Source organism: Aquila chrysaetos, chromosome 3 (genome assembly GCF_900496995.4).
Source record: "Aquila chrysaetos chrysaetos chromosome 3, bAquChr1.4, whole genome shotgun sequence".
In the NCBI taxonomy this organism is placed as follows: Eukaryota; Metazoa; Chordata; class Aves; order Accipitriformes; family Accipitridae; genus Aquila; species Aquila chrysaetos.
This window is the reverse complement of record NC_044006.1, coordinates 68,119,488-68,142,376: the sequence shown is the minus strand read 5'-3', so window position 1 is coordinate 68,142,376 and position 22,889 is coordinate 68,119,488. Positions and strand designations below refer to the sequence as shown.

Genomic DNA, 22,889 nt, shown 5'->3' with positions numbered 1-22,889 from the left:
AAAAATTTGAGAAACAATATGAGAAGGCAAGGCTGTTAATAATTGCACCTAAACTAATAATTGCATCTAACACTAAAATATTAAATAGAACAAAATTTTAAGTTCCATGGTCCCTTTACAAACCTACACACCACATGAACATTGGCTTGATGTGAAATTATTTCCATCTTTTCCAGTAGAAAATGTTATATATTTAAAACAGTTCTCCATCTGAAAGGAACTTACCCTTTCAGCTAAGTCATGTTACTGAAATCATTATGCAGTATCAATATTATGCGACTGAGAAAAAAAACAGTAAGCAACAAAACTACACAATTACTGGTTCTTTCTTATAAACTATTTAATCAGAAAATAACGATTCAGTGATGACTCGATATCAAAATCAAAAGAAAAAAATTTCAATTTCACCTGTATACTTTTCACACCAGCTCTGCAGAAGTATCTCTTGATCTCCAAATCAATTTCACAGTTTCCAACAAAACTAAAACAAAAAAGAAAGTATACATTTCATTTTTATGGACTAAACTACAATACACTGTTAGTTCTGTTTTGCACTGTCATGACAGTGTATTTTGTACCTCAGTCTATACACAGAAAATGCATGTTAAAACATTACAACATATAACAAAGTCAAGATTGTTAAAAAAATTACATCCCCTTCAAAACATCACCACTGTCATCAAAATCACTCAAATTAATACATAGGTATGTTATCATCTCCAGAAGCATGCGTAAGAGAAAACACACAAGTAGTCTTACTTTTGGGAAATAACAGACACAGAATTCATACTCTATTTCAGGAAAGCTCTACATCAGTCTCATTGATAGTACATGTACCCAAATCCACTCTCACCTAATATAATCATAAGAAGCACTAGACAGAGATGGTTATTTTGCTAAAAAATCAAAGTTGCCTGAAATATTCAGAAATCTGCAAGAACAGTCACATTTAGAAATTCAATAAGCTGGGCATGCTGAGCTGGATGATCCACTAAGCAAGGTTTAAGGCAAAAACAGTTGAGCCCTTTCTGAAGTGAGAGAGGAGGCAGGAAGCAAATTCGAAAATAATATATTAAAAATGATGCAAGTTTTTCCCTGAACAGTTCTTGCATCCCATTTTGGGGGGATGCAAGGTCAAGGGCTTGAAATTTTGCAGATGCTGCCAAGTATCTCAGAGATAGATTTGTAGAAGATGGTAAAAAAACGCCCCACCTATTTTGCTCATGCTACCAGGCTAGAAGATTATTTGCACACAACTTGGACTCAGATTTTAGCAGCTGCTTTTCCTGAAGCTCCATGCATGTCAAGCATGTACCAGCAGAGTTGAGCAGACCTCTTCCAAGAACTGCTGCTGCTGGGAGCCACATTGGGTCTGAAAACAAACTAATTCCAAGACCCAATAAGGAATTTAGAAGAAAGCTTGAGACTGATTTAGCAAAGGACTTGGTCAATGATTCTACAGAAAGAGAGAAAAAAAAAAAAAAAAAACAAAAAAACCCAACACCCAACAGATTGAATACCAAGCTACAGCTAAGGAGAGACTGGCTGGACAAGGAGACTGGCTAAGAAGATATGGTTTATACCAAAAGGACAAATGAAATCTGAAGAGCTTTCTGAACAGACTGCCCAATTAAAGAAAATGGAAGAAGGAACTAAGTGGGGAGGAGATGAGGTATCTTAAAGCCAGACACTACGGGGAAGGGGGAAAATTTGTTTCCCTTACAGGGCACCCTGTTCCAGATTCTGCAGTAGAGCCCAGGCTTCCTCACATTAGGTTCCTCGGACCTAGTCTGGACAGAGAAAAACTGTTCAGCTGTGTTTAGGAGTCTGATGGAATCTTATTACAGAAACATCTGGGAATTACGAACAAAATGGAGTTACTCTCCTCATGGGGCCATTTTAGGATCAAGTCAAGATAAAATAAATTACTCTCACAGTAAGAGCAGAACAGCAGGACCCCTGCCCCCTCCCCCCAACAACTGATGGCCACAAGGTCCTATCAAAAGAAAACGAAGGTGAGAGTTGCTGCATTCAGGATATCCATTATTCAAACCATCTGCAGCCTCCTGTGCTCTGTGTGTGATGGTGCTGTCTATGGGATTTCAAGCAAATGCAAATCTTATCAATCCCTTAAAGAGAAATAAATAATAATACCGAGACATTCTTGTAAACATCCAACATTGGAATTTATTTTGGCCTATTCGAAAGATAATGGTATGCAGCATCATTTTTGTACAATGACCAGTTTGGGGAACTAGAAGACAACAACATGACAGGGGTCTACATGAAAGGAAGGTGACCACTGCTTTCCCTGGAAAGAATGTACTGTGACCATACAGTTTAAAAATAGGTATGTAATTTTTAATACACAATTTAAAATTAAGTAATTCCTATTTTTAGCCATCTAACTATATATAGAGATTGTGTGTGTGTGTGTGTGTGTGTATGTGTGTGTGTGTACATATATATAAAAATACACACGCATATAATTGCATAACAACATGACACAGAGAAGCAAGGTCAATTAAAACCTGCAACTGAAACCTCAATCTTGGCACTCTGTAGCATCAGAACTATTTGTGTTATGAAGACTGGGAAGCAATATGCTCGTTTGAAAATCCATAACAACATGATGACAAATTGAAGTAAAAATAGTAACAAACTGCATTTGAGGGTAATAAGTCAATAACTTTGAACCTTATAATAAAGTTAAATGCAGTTTTATCCCCTAAAATATTTGGCTGGGTCCATTAATAGTAGATGCCGTACAGAATACCACTGTAACACGACATACAACTTGAAGGCTCATTTAGTAACCAAATTCTATACATTCAGATCATAATATCCCAGAAATATTCATGACCCCTGTAATGTACAAATCACTGAGATAGATTAGAGTTTAATGAGGACAGTATTGTAAGAATATAACAGCAGCTGTACTGAATCAGATGAGAAGCACCGTATACTTACTGTATGTGGTCACTGTAGCCCACAGAAGACACCCAGAAGAAAAACAAACAAAGAATAGGACAAACATATTTCCCAGATTACAATGATCCGTGATTCTGTACTTTGGACTATCTTCATTATTTTTTAGAAGGTCTTTAGACCCCATTTTTACATCTGTCTTCTGCCAGTACAATGGTAGCAAGTTTCTCCATTCAAGTATGCCACATGAAAAATCAGTCTCTCAATCTTTTTTGGCTTTCTTTACTACAGTTCACATTTAATTTCACAGAGTTTATCTTGTTTTCTGTTGATCCATAACCTTTAATTTTCCCCAAGTGTTTACTACATTCATGCAGTTTAACAAACGTTAAGATTTCTATTTATTAACAATTTATTTAGACTTTATCTTAATTTGCTCAAGCAGTTAAAATTTTTCCTCTCACACATCTTTGTCACCAGAAACTAGACTTTTAAATTGTAATGTGAGTTATGACAATTTTTTAACATAAAGCTCACAGTAAGAGAAAGGTAAAGTGTTCCCTTTGCAAACGTGGTCCTGAAATTGAATCTTTAAATACATTTTCCAATGACTGCCTGGTCAAGCTGCTTACAAGAGTAAAGTTCTTAATTGGATCCTGAGCACTGCATAAAACCCGTTTCAAAAGGTTCTGAAAAACACTCTGAAACAATGATCATAATATACTTGATACCCTTGCAGAAACAATAAAAACTAAACCAAAACACACTCCTTTTGCAATTGAACTTAAAAGTAAAAACAAAAAAAACTCAAGGAAGATACAAAAAATACTAAAGAAGTGTTTTGGAGACACACTGAAACTACTTAAAGGTACTACTACATTGAAGGTCCAAAGCAAATGCATATACCCTGTCACAAACAACTGGCGGTAGGAAGGGCTAAAGGAAGCCACAATGGTGAAAGAGCAGGATAAAAGGATATTATTAGAAGAATGAGCGTACTTAAAAAAAATAAAAATATAAATAAAATCAAATCTTTCCTTCCCTCTCCCCTGCCACACACCCCCACAGGGCTTGGCTTGGTACAGCTATTCTTACAAATGCTTAGAGAGATTGTTTTCCTTCTCAACTGTACTTAGGGAATGAAGGGTTTATAGAAAGCTCCTAACTTTAAACTTCAAAATAAATTAAAATTAGAACAAACTAATTTAACTGGAGATTAAAATCTACAGGGATAAATACTCCAAAGGACAGACTTTTCTCCAGCAGTAAGACTGTTCTTTATAATCTTGCAAAACTGAAGTTGATTCCCTAAGAAATAGGTTAGGGTTGGTATCTGTACATAACTCTGTATCTAAACATACTAAGAATATTCATTACAGAGACTCTTATTCTTCCTTACTGTTACTACTGAAACAATCCCAGTGATGAGTGATAGACCCTTAGAGAACATACACACACACACACACACAAAAAAAAAAAAAATCAAAAAGTAACAATTGATACTAGGGTGCCATCTGTCTTAAACTTGCATAAGTAAAAGCCTTTGAAAAAGAGCCCTTGCCCAATGAGAAGGTGTCAAGGACAAGTCTTAAATATGAAACAGGACTTCCTTTGATGGTGGTTTTGTCTAAGCCTTAATTGCTAGAAGCTGTGATAGTCAGTCCATAGCTCTCATTTCCATTTTCTTCCTGGAAGCCCATGCCACTGGCAGTACAGACAGGCCGTTGGGGTAAATGGGCATCTAGCTGACTCAGCACTATTATTATTTAAACCACTTCTACGTTTATTTCAGCCTTTTAGGCTGGATTCTACGCCAGCTGTTATCACTTCTGTAAGTAGGTTGCAATGTAATGCAATGAGACATATGGGTAAAGATTTCCTTCAGGTCTAGGTAATAGGACATTATTCCTGAAATTTTTGTACAAACCTATTGTCCTTTTTATGTTTATCTGTCCCAACCTACTTCATGAAGATGAGTAGGAGGAAAAAAAAAACCCAAACCACTAGATTTACCCTCTCCTCCTGTGGGAATAATTCTGCTTTAAAGGGAAGAAACGGTCTTGGGAGACTTTGCCCCTCAAATGTCTCAAAAATAGCTTCTCAAAAACAATTTCTCTGCACTGTGTCCATAGTGGTCAGACAAGTCGGTTTTCCTGAGGGCTTAAGTCTGAAGAGATGAGGGTGTTCTCACAGCTGCTATCAAAAGTGGCAACGAAGAGAAACTGAAGGAAATTTCTCCATTAGGGCTAACGGCATCCATCCAGTGAAACAAGCTCCTTGTATTTTGTCCAGCAGCACCAAACTCTGATTTGGATAGCTGTCTTCTTCCCACAGAAAATAAAGTGATTCAATTCAATAAAGACCGGGCCCTGCTCACAGACATAGCCCCCCACCCCCTGAAACCCAGGAAAGGATGCAGCAGCATCTTCTCTTATTACTCTGGGGCCCAGCTTTGACAAAGCAGCACAGTTTTCAACAGAGCTGAGATTTAGATAAATAATTCAAAATTAAGAATAAACAAGTTCAAACTTTGGAAGTGACTCTGAAAAAGAGAAGCTGAGAGGCCCGATTACCCTTCTGCTTACTGCCAGGGAAGCAGCAAGAAACACAGAAGGCTGCTCTTTGCTGGATTGCCAGTGACTGACAGATCTGGCCTTTCCACAACCTATGAACGGGCAAAAGTAGTCACTGTAATACATACCCAAGATGGTCAAATTTAAAAACATTGCTGGGTTCACTGACTGAACTTTCAAAAATCTCTGTAACTGCAGATTGTGTTGAGAAAGACTCTGGCAAATGTTGGGTAGATCTATTTATAGACCTATATAAAAGGGGTCATGATGAAAGGGCAAAGAAACCTGAAGCAGTGGAGCACAGTCGCTCTGGCATTATATAATACATAGATTTACTTCCATTAGTGGTATGAGCACAAGTACTTAGGTAGCTGTCATTTTCTTTTTCTATTACTGTGTTTATAAAAAAAAAAAAAAATCTAAGTAACTGAGAAAAATAAAAAAAAACCAAACATCTTATATCCTAAATTTTAGACTAGACTAAACTTCATGGCAAAGTTTTAGTACTTAGAAAAAAAATTCAAAGATAGTGCTTTAGCTTTGGAAAGTATTTTTTTTATTAACCAACATTTTAATGATGCAGTCACACTGAGCTGATATACTATTTCCCTCAGATAAATACTATTTACAGGATGCAGTTCCTTCCTCCGTTCATACACAATTAGATCTAACTACATTTGCGAAATGAGGCAATTCTTCTCCTTTCAGGCCAACATAACTGCCAAATCACACAAAGTACATATTATAAAGCAAGGGCACCATCATAATACGATAATAAAGTTTACCTGATTTGAAGATCCAAAATTATCTGCCTTTTGTCCACATTTTCAGTGTACACTTTTACACCATTTATCCGCAGAGGCTGAAACAATGAAACAAGTAAAAGTTGGATCCTTTTACTGAACTATACCATATTAAACTCTTAACTTCGAAATAAAGGTGAATATACACACATTCATGCCTGAAGTTAAGAATTTACTACAAGCCTTATTAAAAGGTGTGAAACAAAGCTATCAATTTAGCTCAAAATGTTATTTCAAGGGTAAAAATTACCTTGCTACGATCCACTCAACCACAGTCCTTCTGGCAATTACCCTGGGTTTAGACCACTAGATTTCAAGATTTACAAAAGATTTACTATCAAGCTTTCCCTCTCCCCTCAATAAACTTCTCATTTCTCTGTACTAGAATATAACACTCCCAGACAGCACTCTTTTCTGTGCAACTAAACCAACAAGCTAAATTTAATTCACAAAAATATAGTTGCCTTAAGCAGAATTTAGTCAGAATGGATGGAAAGTAATCCATAATCACCACAAAAAGTTTTGTCAACCACTCTGTGCTCTCTCTCTAAACCGCTGTGCTCACACTCTCTCTCCTTCCTTCTCTCATACAGAAACAACAACATATCAGTCAAACATTCCCAAGACTCAAATGTTCATCAAATACTAGGTGGGAGAGGATGACCAATGACCTTACTCAGCACCACCTCCTGTCACAGTTTGAGGTTTTCCTTTCTGGAAAAATTGCTGTATTTCTATGTACATCTTTTTAGTAATTTAAGTCAAATGGAAATCTCACTGCTGTCAGATTCCCACTGTGTTCGGAGCTGTGCAGCTCACAGGATGCAACTTAATTAAGGCTGCAATATAAAGTAAGAATAGCTGTTTCTTGTGTCTGAAATAACTCAGTCCAGCTGCAGAAGCATACAGATGTGTGGAAGCTAATTTAAACCCTATTTAAAATCAGTATGGCGTAAAAAGAATGCTTTTCTACAGTCTGTAATACAGGTGTATCAATGGCAGGACAGAGACCCCGTGTAAAAGGATTTATAACTTAAAAAAAAAAAAAAAAAAACACAAACAAAAAAACACCAAACCAAACCAAAAAAACCAAACAAAAGGTGCAGTGAAGTATGATGAACTGTAATATACATGAAATAGAGTCACCAAGAGAGAAAAATAATTCCCCTCCATTACACCTGAAACTTAACTTCAGTTTTCCTAACATTCATAGGAGGCGGGGGGTGGGGGAGGAATATATTTAAATCCTTACTTAAAATCCTATTTATGACAAGCAAGAGGAACACAAAAGACAACTTCACAAAAGCTGTTAAGACACATCTCAACAGAAGGAAAGTTCTGGTTGATGCAGGTAAGAGTAAGTAGTGCTGAACTTATTGCAAGCAGAGGTAACTTATTCTTATTCTTAGCTTGGACTAGTCAAACAGGCTCTTCTGCAGAGATATGTATTATGACCCCTTCTTTCATGGGACCATACAGAAGGTAAACACCTATCTGCTCCTTGATACTATGTTATGTGCAGTCCTTTGGAAAGCTGAGCCAGCAGCCTTGTCACTGAACTCTGTACATAACATGATTAAAAGTTCATCTGTTTTAAGAAAGGTCATTGCACTTGGATCATGTGGCAAGAAAAAGATAATGGTCCCTGCTCACTTAATGTAAAGCATTACACGAACAGTATTAAAATCATGTTGCTATGAGCTCTTCACATAGGAGTTACTATACTTTGAGTCTTATCCCAATTCTCACGCAAATTTCTGAGGCAGAGACGGCAGGGAAAAAAAAAGATAAAAAAAAATTAAGCCTCTGCTAAAAAAGCCACACACTTTTTTATTTTAATGTTACAACAGAAACCAGAATCAGGCTTACCACCAAGTGTCACCAAGAAATATTTTTGTGTAGATTTAAAGAGGCTACATGAAAACGGTATGTAAGACAGAACCTCTTAGAAAAACTTCACCAGTCACTGACCTGATGACCGATATCAATTTTTGTAAAACTGAAGGTACTGAGGTGGTTGTTTGCTCCTCTTACTGCTGGTTCTATGGTCTCCCGGAAGAGTTTCTCAATAAATTGGCAAATAAAAGGCCACATCTGTTTTACAGTCTAAGGAAAAAAAAAAAAAAAAATCTACATGGAACACAACTTTACGCACAACTAAAAATATTCTTTAAGGCATATGTAAGAAATTTTGTACAGCATTCAAGTTTTCTATACAGTTCATCACAGACATAGGAACTGGTTCCTTTTTACATACAAGAAAGTTTTCTGGAATTCTCAATTTGTGTGTTTTATATGTTTGCACAAATCTCAAGCACTGGAGGAGGAGAAAAACAATATTAAGAATTTTCTTCTTTTATCCCACAAATGTATATGCATTCAGCATTGATGCTGAATGTTGGGGAGAAGGGTGAAGAGGGTTAAGTTTCTTTGCATGTAAAGAGAGGAATAAGAAAAAATGGGTCAAGTGCATTTCTTAAATACATGCATAAAGTTTATAAAAGTAAAAAATACAGTATTTTACTGTCATATCTGAAAAGTCTACATTGTTTTTTTTATTATTATTATTTTCTAATTAACTCATGTTTTTCTGTGCTCTTTGAATGAAAGATATTTGGGAAAAAAAAAAAAACCAACAAGCTACATAGATCTGTATCTTAGATTATCACACATACAAATCCAAATGGGAAAATTGATCTATTTTTAGATTGTAGGTCAGGAACCAACAGTACTGGAAAGTATCCCAGACAAGTAGAACATAAAAGACTGTGTTTACAGCTGCTATGACTTCCACACAATTACAGCTGTCATTATTTTAATGCCACTTAAAAGTCATTCTCCAAAACTCAATTTCAAGACCAAGAAAATAGATTTAATCTTTCTCATGACTAACTGGATCAACGACCAGATCCTTCAAGTGTATAAAGAGCACAGAAAGTTAAAACTACTCTGTTCTCAGATTCTTGCCTCACCGGTTTTTTTAATCTCAGATTTCCCTCCTCCCCCTTCCCATCTGGAAGCAATGCTAATGACTACCCTTACCTTGTTGAGCCATTCTGCCCTCTCTGTGTCTGGAAAATGGACCTAAAAAAAAAAAACAAACCATCAAACAAAAAAATTAATACAAATACAAAACACTTTTTAGTTAATCATGTCCAGTCATTTATAATACACGTAAGCTTAGGGATCTCCCTATGAGCAATGTGTATGTACAGTGAACAACATACTAAGCAGTTAACATTCTTGACAAGAATATTAGAATTCAAGCAGATAAAATATGAACTCATTTCTGAACTACATAGATACAAGTCCAAGCTTATATTTAATAGTGGCATCTGGAATAAAGTATTGCTTTAACACCATAAATGAACTAAAAAAAAAAAAAAAAAAAATAAGCACAGTTGATGCAGCTAGCGTCAACCAAATTTACCTCCTATGTTTCAGGGGGTTTTAACATGACACACATAACTGCCAGAGTCCTGACTGCACTTCTACTTCCTTTCATTCATGCCAGATCTTTTGCAATACCAATAAACCATGCCTAGAAATATTTAATCAGTGAAGCTGAAGCTCAGGAATATGGATTTAAGTTCCACCAAAAGCCCTTCAAAAGACATTTTTAGTGATTTCTTTTCTTAAACAACTGCAGAAAACAGTAAGACATGGAAGTATGACGGTATATACAGGGGATGGAAAGTACCCATCACAACAGGAAAACACCAATTAAATGCTAGAAGAACAGACACATTTTTCCAGGCACAGGAGAGCATGGTTAGTAGCTTTACATCTTACACACACACACACACAAAAAAAAAAAAAAAAAAAAAAAAAGGAAAGGGAGAGATGAAAACCTGAAGCAGTTCAGTAGAAGGAGAGTTAACAAACATTTCTTTAGAAATGAACAGCTTCTACAACAAGATGCAGATCACATTTCTGAAACACAAAGAGCCTTTGAACACACTAAAAAACTGTGACCTACATATACTGACTTTCATGAAGCTATGTCTCTACTAACTGAACTGTCAAGTCTTAATCTCTTCATAGCATAACAGATTGTACCACTGGTTTTAACAGCAGTGCCTACTGGTTATTTTTATTATGCATATATCCCCAAATGTGAACAGTCAGTTAAATACATACTTTTTAAACTGTATTTTCAACAAGTTGGATTTGAAAGCAAGCCCCATTAATGATTTGTTTAGTTTTTATTAAATTCTTGCATTAACAGTCAGCACTAACATAATCTTGAATGTACTCAGGTTACCTTCAGAGTAGTCCTTAATTTCATCTAAGCATCCATGTTTTAGCTATGCTGGAGGATTGGCCCCTACAGCATAATCAATATTGTCAGTTATTTCTCCGGTCTGTTTCTTTCTCAATATTCCCAGGCCCATAATTAAGGTAAGCCGTACATTTCTACAGATTCTTGAAGAATTACAAATACTGCTGTCTTCCGCTGTCAAGAGAGAGGCTCTTGGCATCTTTTTCAAATTACTTTTTTCAAGTATATCACATATCTATCAAAACCATTACAAGTGGCACAAAAACGACCAACGATCTGCTTGACTTTAACAAAAACATTGAATAGGATGTATTTTACTTGGTGAGTTCAAATAATAGAATTATTAATAATGGATGGAGCAGTTTTGGAATCATATTATATTTTATTTATTTAGAATTAATTTCCTACAAAATTATGGTGGGTAGAATGTCAAAAGTCTGTATTCAGAGGGCTGAGTGGTTTTTTTTTCCTTTCTTAAAAACAAAAAATACTTAACTTTTTTTTTGCATTTACAACACAAGCAGTTACTGGATGTACATGAGTTTATAGCTGAACAGGGCTTACACTCAATTTTTGTCTTGCAGGGTTCTCAGGTTGCTTACAGTCCTCAAGAAGTTAAAGGAACCAAAAGAATGAACAAACACTATGTTAACCATAATGCTAATAAGTACCATGTTGACCTTTCTGCTAAAATATTTGCTTTCTGTATCTGCAGACAGAAAATGTGCCGATTCTCAGTAATTATTTATCTCTTAAGCATGATGTTAGATCAATATGAATATTTCATTCTGATTTTCTTAGGAGAGAGATCAGTGAGGTTCACAGGGTGGGAACTCAAGAGCTGTTCCACACAGGGGAGAACATGAACTATAGCCGTTGTAATGAACAGCTACAAAAAAAATTAAAAAGAAAAAACAAGTTGAACACACAGATGAGGAAAGGAAAAGAAAATTCATGGAAATACCAAAAGCAAACCTGTCTGCTGCAAGTAATGCAAGATATAACAGAGTTACCATGTTCACACTTCATTTTTAGCCTTTTGTACAGGTATCCAGTTGACATCAATGGGAAAGCCACACTAGACTGAGAAATACTTCCCATTCTAAATAGAACCTCAGCCTGGATGAAATTAATCTTCCTCCACAGTGACCCAGCTTCCCAGATTTAGGGTATAAACTCCCCAAGGCATAGGCCACATGCCCTGCGCTATGCACACAGGTGACATTCAATTCATCTGACTGGAATAAAACAGGTAGCATCTCTCTCTTGCACCTATTAAGCACCTTTGTCATTCAGTCCCAAATTATGCAGAATCACTTGAGATACGTTGGAAAACAAGGGGCCACATACACTAGTATTGAGCCATATATGCCAATTTATTAATTTTAAAATTTATCTGCTGTACAGTCTTTATTAAGACCTTGCTTAACAGGACATGGTTCTTACTTCTTCCACAGATTTAATAATTACTTGTCCTTTAGCGTGCCACACCTATCATGCTCCTACCATTTTCTGAGTTAGTACTAAGTCAACTCCTCAATTATATAAGCCTAGTTTACTTCTACAGTTGCACACATTAATAGGCAACAAACAATACAATGAATTACATCTTCCATTCCTGCTTCTTATCCCTCTTCCAACCTTGCTTTCCTACTCACTCCACTTTTAACATAATTCAGTTGTATTCAGTGTCTATTCTGACATCCAAAACAGAGTAGAGAATACAATCTTCCATCTTCAAGACTCTGAAATTTTTAATCCAGCCAACCTTGAATCAAAAGTTGAACTGTATTTAATCTTTAGATGCTCCACAACCAGGCAGGCTGAAAACAAGGCATAAACATTTATCAATCTACTAATTCTATACATTTTTAGTCTTCTATATGAGACTGCAATATTAATGGCAATGTTGTATTTTGCGTTAAGAGTTTTTGATATCAAACATAATCTTACACAAAGACAACTGTGGAAAGCCTGAGGGATGGAAGTTGGTACTCTGGATCAGTCAGGACTGACACGAGCATGGAGGTAACTGCACAAACATTTTATGGCCAGAAGCAAGAATCAAACTGACGTGCAAAATCTATTAATTCCTGTATAAAATCTATTAGACAAGCATGACAGAAAGAGACAGAAGTCAAGATTTCAGCAAAGACACTCAAAAGACTAAAAGCATTCTCCACTTGGTTTCTGTTATTAAATTGCTCATGCAAGTTTGATAATTACTGTCTCATTTCAACCACGTGGTGTAGTTATTATTCAAAAGGAAGTGTAACTAGAGAGAACTGTTGCAAGAAATACCCTAATGACCATGTTCAGCATCAAAAACATTATATTGTTACATGTCCGGGAACGTTCTAATATTAACAGATTTGCAAAAATACTTGGAAGTGCTCAAAAGATGCATTTTTGCACATTAAAAATACACGACAGCTTTCTCACACAACTGCTTGTGCTCAGCTCTAAACAACTCTCATGTCTACTTCCTATTTCTAATACATTCATATCCTGTGCTGTCAAAAACTCAATTCATAACACATTATTTTTTTGTAATGATCAATAGAATACCAGAAAGAGCCCAAGGAATGTAGTTCCTTATTCTGTCCTGGAAGATAATAAAACAAAACAGGGACAAAAGAAAACCACTAACAAGCTCCTACTTCCATAATAACAGCAGAAACATTTCTTACCCACAATTATTTCATTATTCAAACTCTCTATATACACTCTTCATATTGGCTAAATTAACTCAGTTTTCTGCCCAGATGATCATCTGCATCTTTCAAAGGAAACAAGGCTAGGCAAAGAATAATTACCATTAAACTCAAACCCCACGGACTAAGGATTGGTAGGAAATTTTGAAAAGTCAAATAGTAATCAGCAAATGATATCAAATGAGTTTCAAAGTGCAAATAATAATATTGCTGCCTTAACTATAATTCTTCATCCACATAAAGGAGGTTTCACATATCTACATAAATGTCACTAAAAGCAAAGATTGACAAGAAAATGAGAAAGAATGAAGTTACAACACCCTTCTGGAAATAATGCTGAATTGCTCTCACCACAAGTTACAGGTATTAATAATCTACTTTAAAAATATAAATTGCACAGTAGTTGTTATTATTCACTGATCCCCTCACTGTAAAACACCTCTCTTTTTAAATTATCTTTGTAGCCTTCTCCACCCTTAAAGCTATTTATCAGCCAATCCTTGTAATATTTAACTTCTATTTAATGATTCTGATTAATACATAGGTCCTAAGTATTATTTACATAAACTGAAACAACAAAAATGGCACCTACATTGAAAGTACAAAGCTACTGCTACTGACCAGAGTATTCCATGAAGTGAAAACTTTTTTTGCTACAAACCAATCACTTTCTCATGAATTGTGTATTACAGCAAAGTAAGAAAAGGAAGCAATAAAAGCAGTTTAGATTAAAAAAAAACCAACAAACAAAAAACCAAACCAAACCCCCACACCACTGTATGTTGGCTTTTCCCTTCTATTCCCCCCCAAGGATTAAACGTATGAATTCAATTCTAGACTACATTAAAAATAATGTGTTATAATAGCTATGTTTAACAGATACTTATCTGAGTCAACGTTACTTAGCTTATGTCTAGTTCCTTCCATTTCCACTGTTTAACTACTTGCTGCTCCAGATGAAAATCTTAAAAGAAACTATACCAGTCATGTTTTGATTAATTATAAATTCCCACAGTATAACCAATTCTTGATATAGTTACAATGTAACTAAGTGTCCTTGAGCAGTTTTCCAATTACTTCACAAATCTCTCTTACATTAGATACCGATCCCTTCTGCTTACTTTGGAAAGCTGAAATTCTATACAAAAAAAATCCTCCCCTCTATCAAAAGCACATTTGTCTACCTTAAATGTAAAAATATAAAAGGGTATCGAAATTAGTCTTCATAGTCTCTTCATGCATCATCAGTGGAGAGGGAGAGCATCCCACAGAAGGAAATGCAGAACAGAAGCCGAATTTAGGTGCTCTAAATTGCCTTCTGAATGCACAGCATAAGCACTTATTCAACTACTAAGCCTAAAACTAGGTGGTGTGGCAAAAAAGAAACACACTAAATTATCCTTTGAATTAGAACTGCCAGATTAATTTGGCTAAAGTCACTGCACTTGCAACTCAAAAAGGCCAAAGAAATTTAGTAGAAGAATTAAGAAGAATCCCAGCATGAATAGAATAAAGAGTGTCATACAGTGATATTCAAGCTCAATTTAACAGCTATTCACTCCAGTGTTTTCCAGTCGGCAAAGCAGGCTGGCCTAAGGACATTTTAGGTAAAACAATGCTGAGCAGGGCTAATGGCTTAATCCCATGTATTCCAGCCAGCAATCGCAATCCCCTCTCTCTCACTGGAGAAACAAGGAGCAGCAGTAGGTGAAGTATTTGTTCCTTTCCACAGAGGAATCAACGCAGAGTCTTCTGCTACTCAACGCAACCTGAAGAGGCTTATCCTCAAACACAGACTGGGGTGGACAACCGCTCTTTCTAATAGGAGGTAAAGAAGGGGTGGCTGGAAGGGAAAGCAGAGCAGCCAGGCTGTCTCCTGTTACTCCAATAATCCACCTCCAGGGTTATCCCAGAAATTTTCCGAACTTCTGTCAACCCCAGAAATACTGTAGCTCCCATATCTTCTGAATTACAAGGAAAAACACACTAAATATTTACTGTTGCAGAACTGCAGGATTCAGTATTCCTGAAAGAGGTGGTTATATTGTTAATGATGAGGGTTCCTCAAAAATGCTGCAATTAATCATGGGCCCTTGCTACTAAATTAACAAACACCTGCCATTTCCATTATTTTTTGGTAATCTGATTCTGTTTCTGTTTAGCGTGCTTTAGCATTGGTTTTGTATTTGCAGCCTTAAATATATTAAAATGATTAGCCTTTGCACAGCAAAATTCATATTCAGTATTACAAATGCTGTATGTTTTTGGTTTGGGGATTAAGCAAGGACTCTTGAAACAGTTTCACTGAGAATCACTAGGGTTGTGTTGCATATGTAGTGTCTTTCAACAGAAACATCTGGAAGATTCGGAAGCAGGCTGGATATAGAAAATCAGTTGTGTTGAACACACTATCAAAGCCCACAGGGTACTTCACAAAACAGCAGTTAGAAGGACACATATAAATCAGTACAACTAACCTCAAATTAAAAGCTATATAAAATAAACAGTACAGGTTTTGATAGCAATTGCCCATAAACAACAACAACAAAAATATTAAAAAAAAATAATCGAAGATCAGAAAATTAAGGGGAGGGGAAAAAAACAAAACAAAAATAACAAAAATACCGCACACACACAGAGTAAGGAGGATACAGAGATAAAGGAGGTGGGGAAGGGCCCTAGTGTCATTGTCACTGCTCTCTGATCACTATAAAACCTGAAAGTAAAATGGAAATATTGGAAAAAGCAGAAACGTATCTAAATGGAAGAAACAGTTGTAATGCCAAGCTAGGTTAAGGATTGTATTTATTTATAAACTGGAATGTAAGCCATTTAAGTGTTTGGACAACACATTGGAAAACAAAATAAACCTTTTAAAAAAAAAATAAGGAGGTGGGGAAATTACATGCCCTTTGAGTCAGATTTGGACCTATAAGATGAGAGTGGTATCAGAAACACATACTTCGTATCCCACCAAATGTTCATGAAACATTCTACCAGCACAGACATAGTCATCCCACATGAACTGCCACTATCAGTTCAGCAAGTCCTAAAGGCTGCCACAACAAATTATAGACAGCTATTCACCACAAGTTTTCCAGTGTGATCTCTACCATATTCTCCACTGCCTCACAAGCTCTCTGCTTCAGAGTCAGTGTGAGCATCAAGGTGAAAAATAATTCTTTCAACAACATGGCAATTAAACACAAAAGAAGTTAGCACTTGTAGAAAGTCTGAAACAAATGGCTTTTCAACACCTCCGGGTTTCAATACTAACACAGGAAAGCTACTATAATAAAATTTATAAACCCCAAGTAATAAAACTGAGATTCTTCATATGGTATAGAAAGTTTTATTTCATTGCAGCCTTCTGTTACCTCTGCTCCTCTCCCCTTCTTCTTAAAGCTCTAAAGAAAGGCCTAATATACTGACCAGTTCAAACCTCGAATAAACAGTAGCTCCCATACACAGGATACTTCAGCATCCTTGTATGCCCTGAAGGACAAATTTCCTAACATACATTTGTAGATACCATATCTGGGAGACAAGGAAAATGACTAGCAGCACATAGGCTGTTTTTTCTAAAGTCAGGCTAAGCTAGCATTAAACAGGTCTTCATAAAATGCTGGAAATGGTAGCAGCACTGTAAGGAGAGCCACCGCTACCCATACACACACTGTTGAACTTAACTGAAGCCTAAACTACACAGAGGGATCTCACATCCACCCTTTCTGCTGTGCTAGAATTAGAACATAAAATTCAGTTCAAAATATTTAATGCTTTTTTAAATGTTACCAATGACCATAAATGTACCTATGTTTGTCATTTAAATAATACAGAGATGCTACTTTGCTTAGATTTTTTTTTAAATTATATTATACATAAAATACATCTCTAAGACTGTAATTGAGAAAGTTGCCCTTCTGTTTTCCTTCTCCTCACAGAATTCACTGGAACGGCATTTAGAAAATTAACAATCTTCCAATTTTTGCTAGCAGCCTAGCAAAAATCTGATCATCTTAAAGTTTTGGCACCTGTGGATTCAGAATCCGTCCCTCTGCTGCCCTGCAATACCACCAGAATATTCTCACTTGGACATTCCCCCTAACTTCTGTGGCAAACAATGTCTCCAGCAATGCAAAATAATGCTGTATTTGCAAAAGAAAAGCCCTGCCTAAAAGAGGCTACAGAGCTCTGATACAATCAAAACGGCAGCCCAGAAGCAAGTCATGCAATTCAGAACTGAAGGATGCCCAGAGATTACAAAGCACAAGTGTTTCATTCTCTCCATGCACATCTTTCACTTCAACATCTATCAAATATGCCTCACTTATAATGGCACTGAGGCTTGTCAAGAACTGCATTACTCTTCAGCAATTTGACTCACCAGTACAAAAACTAGATAAAATTTGCCTAAGTGCTGCTATTTTTGCAGATGGAGCAAGCATGCCTCAACACAAAGTTACCCAGAAACCTCCTACTTAGCAGCAGCTTGCCATAACAAAATCCTCCGGGATAGGCATTATAAGCAGCTGCTCTGGAAGAATGACAGAACAGTAGTCTGCTAGTAAGTAAGGGAACTGGGAAATCCTGCTTCTAGCCTGACACTCAGCCTTTGCAACCCCAACTCGAGGAAAGCTGTTCATTCTAGAAATTAAAAACCAAGCATAACTAACTTCCAGAAGCATCCTAGCTTAATCGCCTGAAGAACACCACATAAAAAAAAAATCCCTTGCTTTACCACTAGTGGTTACACAATTTCCTTCCAAACATCTGGAAATACACTGGCATGGGTTTCTGTCATATCTGGATGCAGAACTTACCCTAAACACAGCATACTATGTCTGCTAGAGGAAACCACATAGCCTTCCTTTGTTCATCTGTTACCTCTTTCTAAACAGAAAACTTTAAGCCTTCAGTCCTCCACTGCAGATTCATCTTCTAGTGCAGCTTAATTTCAGAATTATCTTCAAGTACCAATATATTAATAGTATATATCATAACTCAGGCTTCAATATAGAGATGAAGTCAACTCTGTAACCAAACTGCTTTATTCTCACTGCAGTTTAAGATCTTATTTTTCCTGAATCATTGTGTTCACACTTCTTTTCTACTTTCCATCTGGAAAAGAATTGTAAGTTTTCAGTGATCGGTTTGGACTGGGACAGGACAGTAAAAAAAAAAAAAGTAGAAGGTATATGGGGGCATTAAGTTACAGGAACCTTTTAATGGTTTCCACTTTCTGAAGGATCCACATGCAGAATCTCCGACATAAGATTGATATCCTGACACAGAAAGAGACATATTTTTCACACCTAGCTAGTATTTTTCTCTAGAATTTAATGAAGGTTTCTGGACCATGTCTAAAACAAGATCTCAGCTTCCCAGGGTGGGAGATTTCCAACAACTAAGTTCAGCAATGTGGCACAATATGTCAAATTTGACAGGAAGTGTTCCTAAGACTCAAAACAAGTTATTGCAAACAAGAAATAGAGCCTTTAGAACTTATATTTGTTAAATAAAAAGATTAATCTTGCCTTAATCTTGAAAAAAAAAAAACCCATCATGATAAATACATAGACTGAGGAAATGAAGTTATGCTTCTCACAGTTTGATGGCTAGGCTTTTTATTGTGATTTTTTAAATCTCTTTACTATAATAATAAAAAATCCTACATATTTCATATAAAGAGATTTGAATTTAAAAGCACTCATGAAATCACTGGATATACTAGCAATGCAAGTACTAAAACCATCATTATGTTCAGCATGCAGGTCCACCAAGACCTAATAAGTCACCTGTATATACATTTTCCCGACACCTGACTGGTGTCTGCTGCCTGGCAGACCTACCAAAAGCCAATCCTTCAATTACACCACTGAAGTCCATACCCATCATTCAAAACCCATCAAGATTACAGATTCACTGAAAGATAGCAATTTTCAAGTTTACAGGGAGTGGAACATTCCTAACAAAAATATTTCAAGGCATTCTTCATCTAACAGTTTACCATTCTTCTAAATTGTCAGCCGGAACAGAAGTGACATTGAGCACTTCTTAAAGCAAGGCAACATAAGAACTTAGGTTTAACATTTTGATCCCTTACTACCCACATTTACAACAGCGCTTTTACCTACACTACTTCCTTATTCAGAAGGCCAGAATTCATTATCAACTGTGATGGCAGGATGCCCTTTTCTAATCTCACCTTCAGTGGGCATTCACAGCAGTAACAATTGTACTTTAAATGCTGATGTCCAATGAAAGGCCAGGACAGAGTTAAAAAGTCAAAAACTGAGTAGCATAACACCCTACACAAGCAAAATATCAAGAACTAGATTTATACTGATTAAAGCCTTGCTGTCACACCAGGTTATAGACACCTAGTGCAACAAATGTTTACGAAATAAAACATTTCATGACAGCCCACATCAGCACACTTCCAAATTCCCACAAGCACTGCAACCATTACTGAAAGCAGAGACCCAGATTTTAAATGTTTAAACTGCTGAAAGGCATAGCATGAACCATAGCTGTAAGGGCTTAGTGAATTTTACCACTTGAAAAATCTTGCACAGCACTACTTTTTAACACGTTATTGACTTCACCCTTTTATTCTCAAAGTAATTTAATTCCTTCTCTTCCTTTCCCAAATAAAGTCTTAATAACTTGAAATTTGAGCTTTCAGGTTTTAAAAACTTTATAAAGGTATTAGCAACTTATTTTCAATTTGTCACATTTCAAAAACATAACATCTTTTGTACTTTTAAGCCTGTAAAACAAATTCCTTTTCAGTTCCCTTGAGAATCCAGACATGTTCCCGTTCAACTGCATGCCAGAGTGTCTTGCTCTCTTGATGGTCAACAGAAGAAAAAATCTTCCTCTCTGGACTGCTAAATATTAGCTTTCAAAATAGCTTATACAACCAGTATCACAGCACAACTTAACTATCCTTTGAATTGTCTACAGCTATGAAAAGAAGTGCTGGGCTCTGCACCAAATTGTCAGTCATCCTTGTTGTTGCTATCTAGACTAAAACGTTGAAGGTTTCTTCTCCTTTTACTCCACTCACCCACTACCCGCTTTACTAACCCCTCTATTCAGGAGCTCTGACTCACTAAGACAAAGGTTCCTTCACCAGGGAGATCTTATTCCTGTTAACACTTGCTAGATTACATAGCTAATCTCTCTAACAGAACTATGCAGGAGTTCTGTGAGGACTAAAATGGACATCAACTTTCAGGAAAGATAAGTGTTGAAGAAGTACTGACCACCTTCTGCAAGACTGCCTGTCCTCTTTCTCAGGCAGATTAAATGTCCTTGCCAGCATTTAACTGGCTTACCAGCAGCTAATTACTGAAGAGCAATATGATCTCCTATGACTCAATGTGCACCTTTTAGCATGAAACATCTCCATGTACCGAACCCCAAACTTTATAGATTAACCTTTTTCTTTTCTTTCTTTTTTTTTTAAATGTAACCTATAACTTACAATGCATTTGAAACAAATCTGTGTGAACTCTGACAAGACAAATATCATACACTTACTTTTTATTGGTTTGCAGATGAGCAAACTGCAAATTTGTATTTGAAAATACAAAACAGCAAAATGGAGAACTTGATTTTTTTTTTTGTGGTATTCAAGCTAAAATACAGTATCAGAGCATGCAAATTCAAGCTCGGTTAACCTGCATCCTAAGAAGTCAAACAAGTCTGTAGAATATGCTCATTATTTAGCTCTTATGTGCTTCTTATTTAGTTCTTACACTAGAAGAAAATATATGCACACTCATGTTTTGACTGAATCTGACTCCCAACACCAGCAAAAACTTCTACATACTGCACTGCATCCAGTACTACCCAGCTAGAGTTTATTCTTAGTATTAAAACATTTTTTAAACATAATCAGAAATCATTCAAGGTATAACAGGCATTTTAAAATCCCCCTGTATCATTTCTAGCTGAAACACTGGAAACTTACTATATAAAATCTAGAAAGTATAAAGGGTATAGACAGACTGTCTGGCAGTTTTGTTGAACCTGTAAAAATTCAGTGATAAACTCTCTCTGAAACTATAAAACTCTGCTGAGAAAGTAACAGAAAGCAGAACATTCTAATAAAGTGAAGCCAAAAAGAGTGGTAATGTTTAATTTGGGTCTCAGTTAACATAGTGACAACAAATGGTGGGGAGGAAAGCCCTAGTTAACGGGATAGCATCAGGTATCAGATTACAAACAGCTTACATGTGTAACTCTTTCTGGTTCTTCAATTCAAGCATTTAACCAGATTCTTATACCAGGTTCTTCTACAAATCTCAATATTTCTAATAATCAGGTGCATGCTAAAATTTCTAAGATTTACGACATTTGTTCTCTATCCTCTCTAAAATAATTTTGTCCCCCTCAATGGATTGTATTTCAGCACAGAATACAGTATGGTGTTATCTGTTAGAAAAAGATACACAAAATATATCATACATTTCATTGGCAACACATAGCATAGGAACTTCTGCACTAGGCGAGAACAAAGGTCCAGCTAACACAGTAACCAGAAGTGATGTCTAAGGAAAAAGAGGAAACAAAGTAGTACTATGGAGTTATCCTTCCCTGAATATCCTCTCAGCTTCTGCGAAGCCTGGCTGTAACCCTTAGCAGCTGTTGTCATCCTCCTTCACCCCTTCTACCTCAAAAATGCTCAGACCCTTGGAAGAAAAAAAAAAAAAAAAAAAAAAAATTCCATTTTATGAATTCCCTTGCATCAGATAAATTTACTTAAGGCAAAACTGATGCTCTAGATTTTTAGGGCAGCCCTTATCCTCATGCAGGATCATGCTGAAAATACGAGACCAATGAAATATGTAACTGGAAAACACTCTGACCACTGAATTCCAATCCCCTACAATTGCAGGCATCATTATATTGCTGCTTATAAACTCCACCTTAAAACCAGAGTTTGCTACCATTTCTCAGTACAGACCAGGAAGGGCAACTCCAGTGTGTTTTTGGTAGGCTGGGTTGCTAAGGAAAGACACTGAAGCACTCACTGCTAAACCAAGTTTCTAAACTTAGGTATGCTACATCATACGTTTGAGTTACAAGGTGGAACCAAAACCCAGACTGCCTCCCAACTAAATTAACTATTATCCTCATCCTTAAATATCAGTCTTACTATTTTGACTCTATGTGTTATCAATAAAAGATACTTTGGAGGAAAAAATCTTCAACTGACAGAGGATAATGTTCAAAATAAATAAAAATCCCCACCAAATCCCCACCCAGCAATATCACTTGGTTCTGAAGTAGAAAAGGTATTTTCATCATACACTGAAAAGGTTTTACAAGCATGTTTTCAATCTGTGCCCACAGCTTGTAATTCCTGTATTCATACAAATCGTGGATCTGTTTCAATAGCCAATCTTTTAGCTGGAATATCTGTCCCATGACTGAGCTTAGCACCTCTTATCCAAGAAGCCATTTTAGAAAAAGCAGAGTAAGTGTACTTAAATCAAACCTGTATAAGGAAAGGATGCTACTGAAACCACATCCTCTGAGGAAAACATGCATGCTTATGCTACTAGATTCACAGATA

General features: G+C 36.3%; 1 protein-coding gene across 4 annotated transcripts in view; it reads right to left on the bottom strand.

The window, feature by feature from the left end:
• ESYT2 (extended synaptotagmin 2) overlaps positions 1-22,889 on the bottom strand; it is a 91,033-nt gene that overhangs the window by 50,385 nt on the left and 17,759 nt on the right. For all 4 annotated transcript variants that reach the window (XM_030007559.2, XM_030007557.2, XM_030007558.2 and 1 more), the window contains exons 2-5: positions 9,347-9,388; positions 8,276-8,410; positions 6,287-6,363; positions 409-481 (exon numbers count right to left, since the gene is read on the bottom strand). In XM_030007559.2, coding sequence (XP_029863419.1) covers positions 409-481; positions 6,287-6,363; positions 8,276-8,410; positions 9,347-9,388 — 327 coding nt within the window. The remainder of the gene's footprint in view (positions 1-408; positions 482-6,286; positions 6,364-8,275; positions 8,411-9,346; positions 9,389-22,889) is intronic.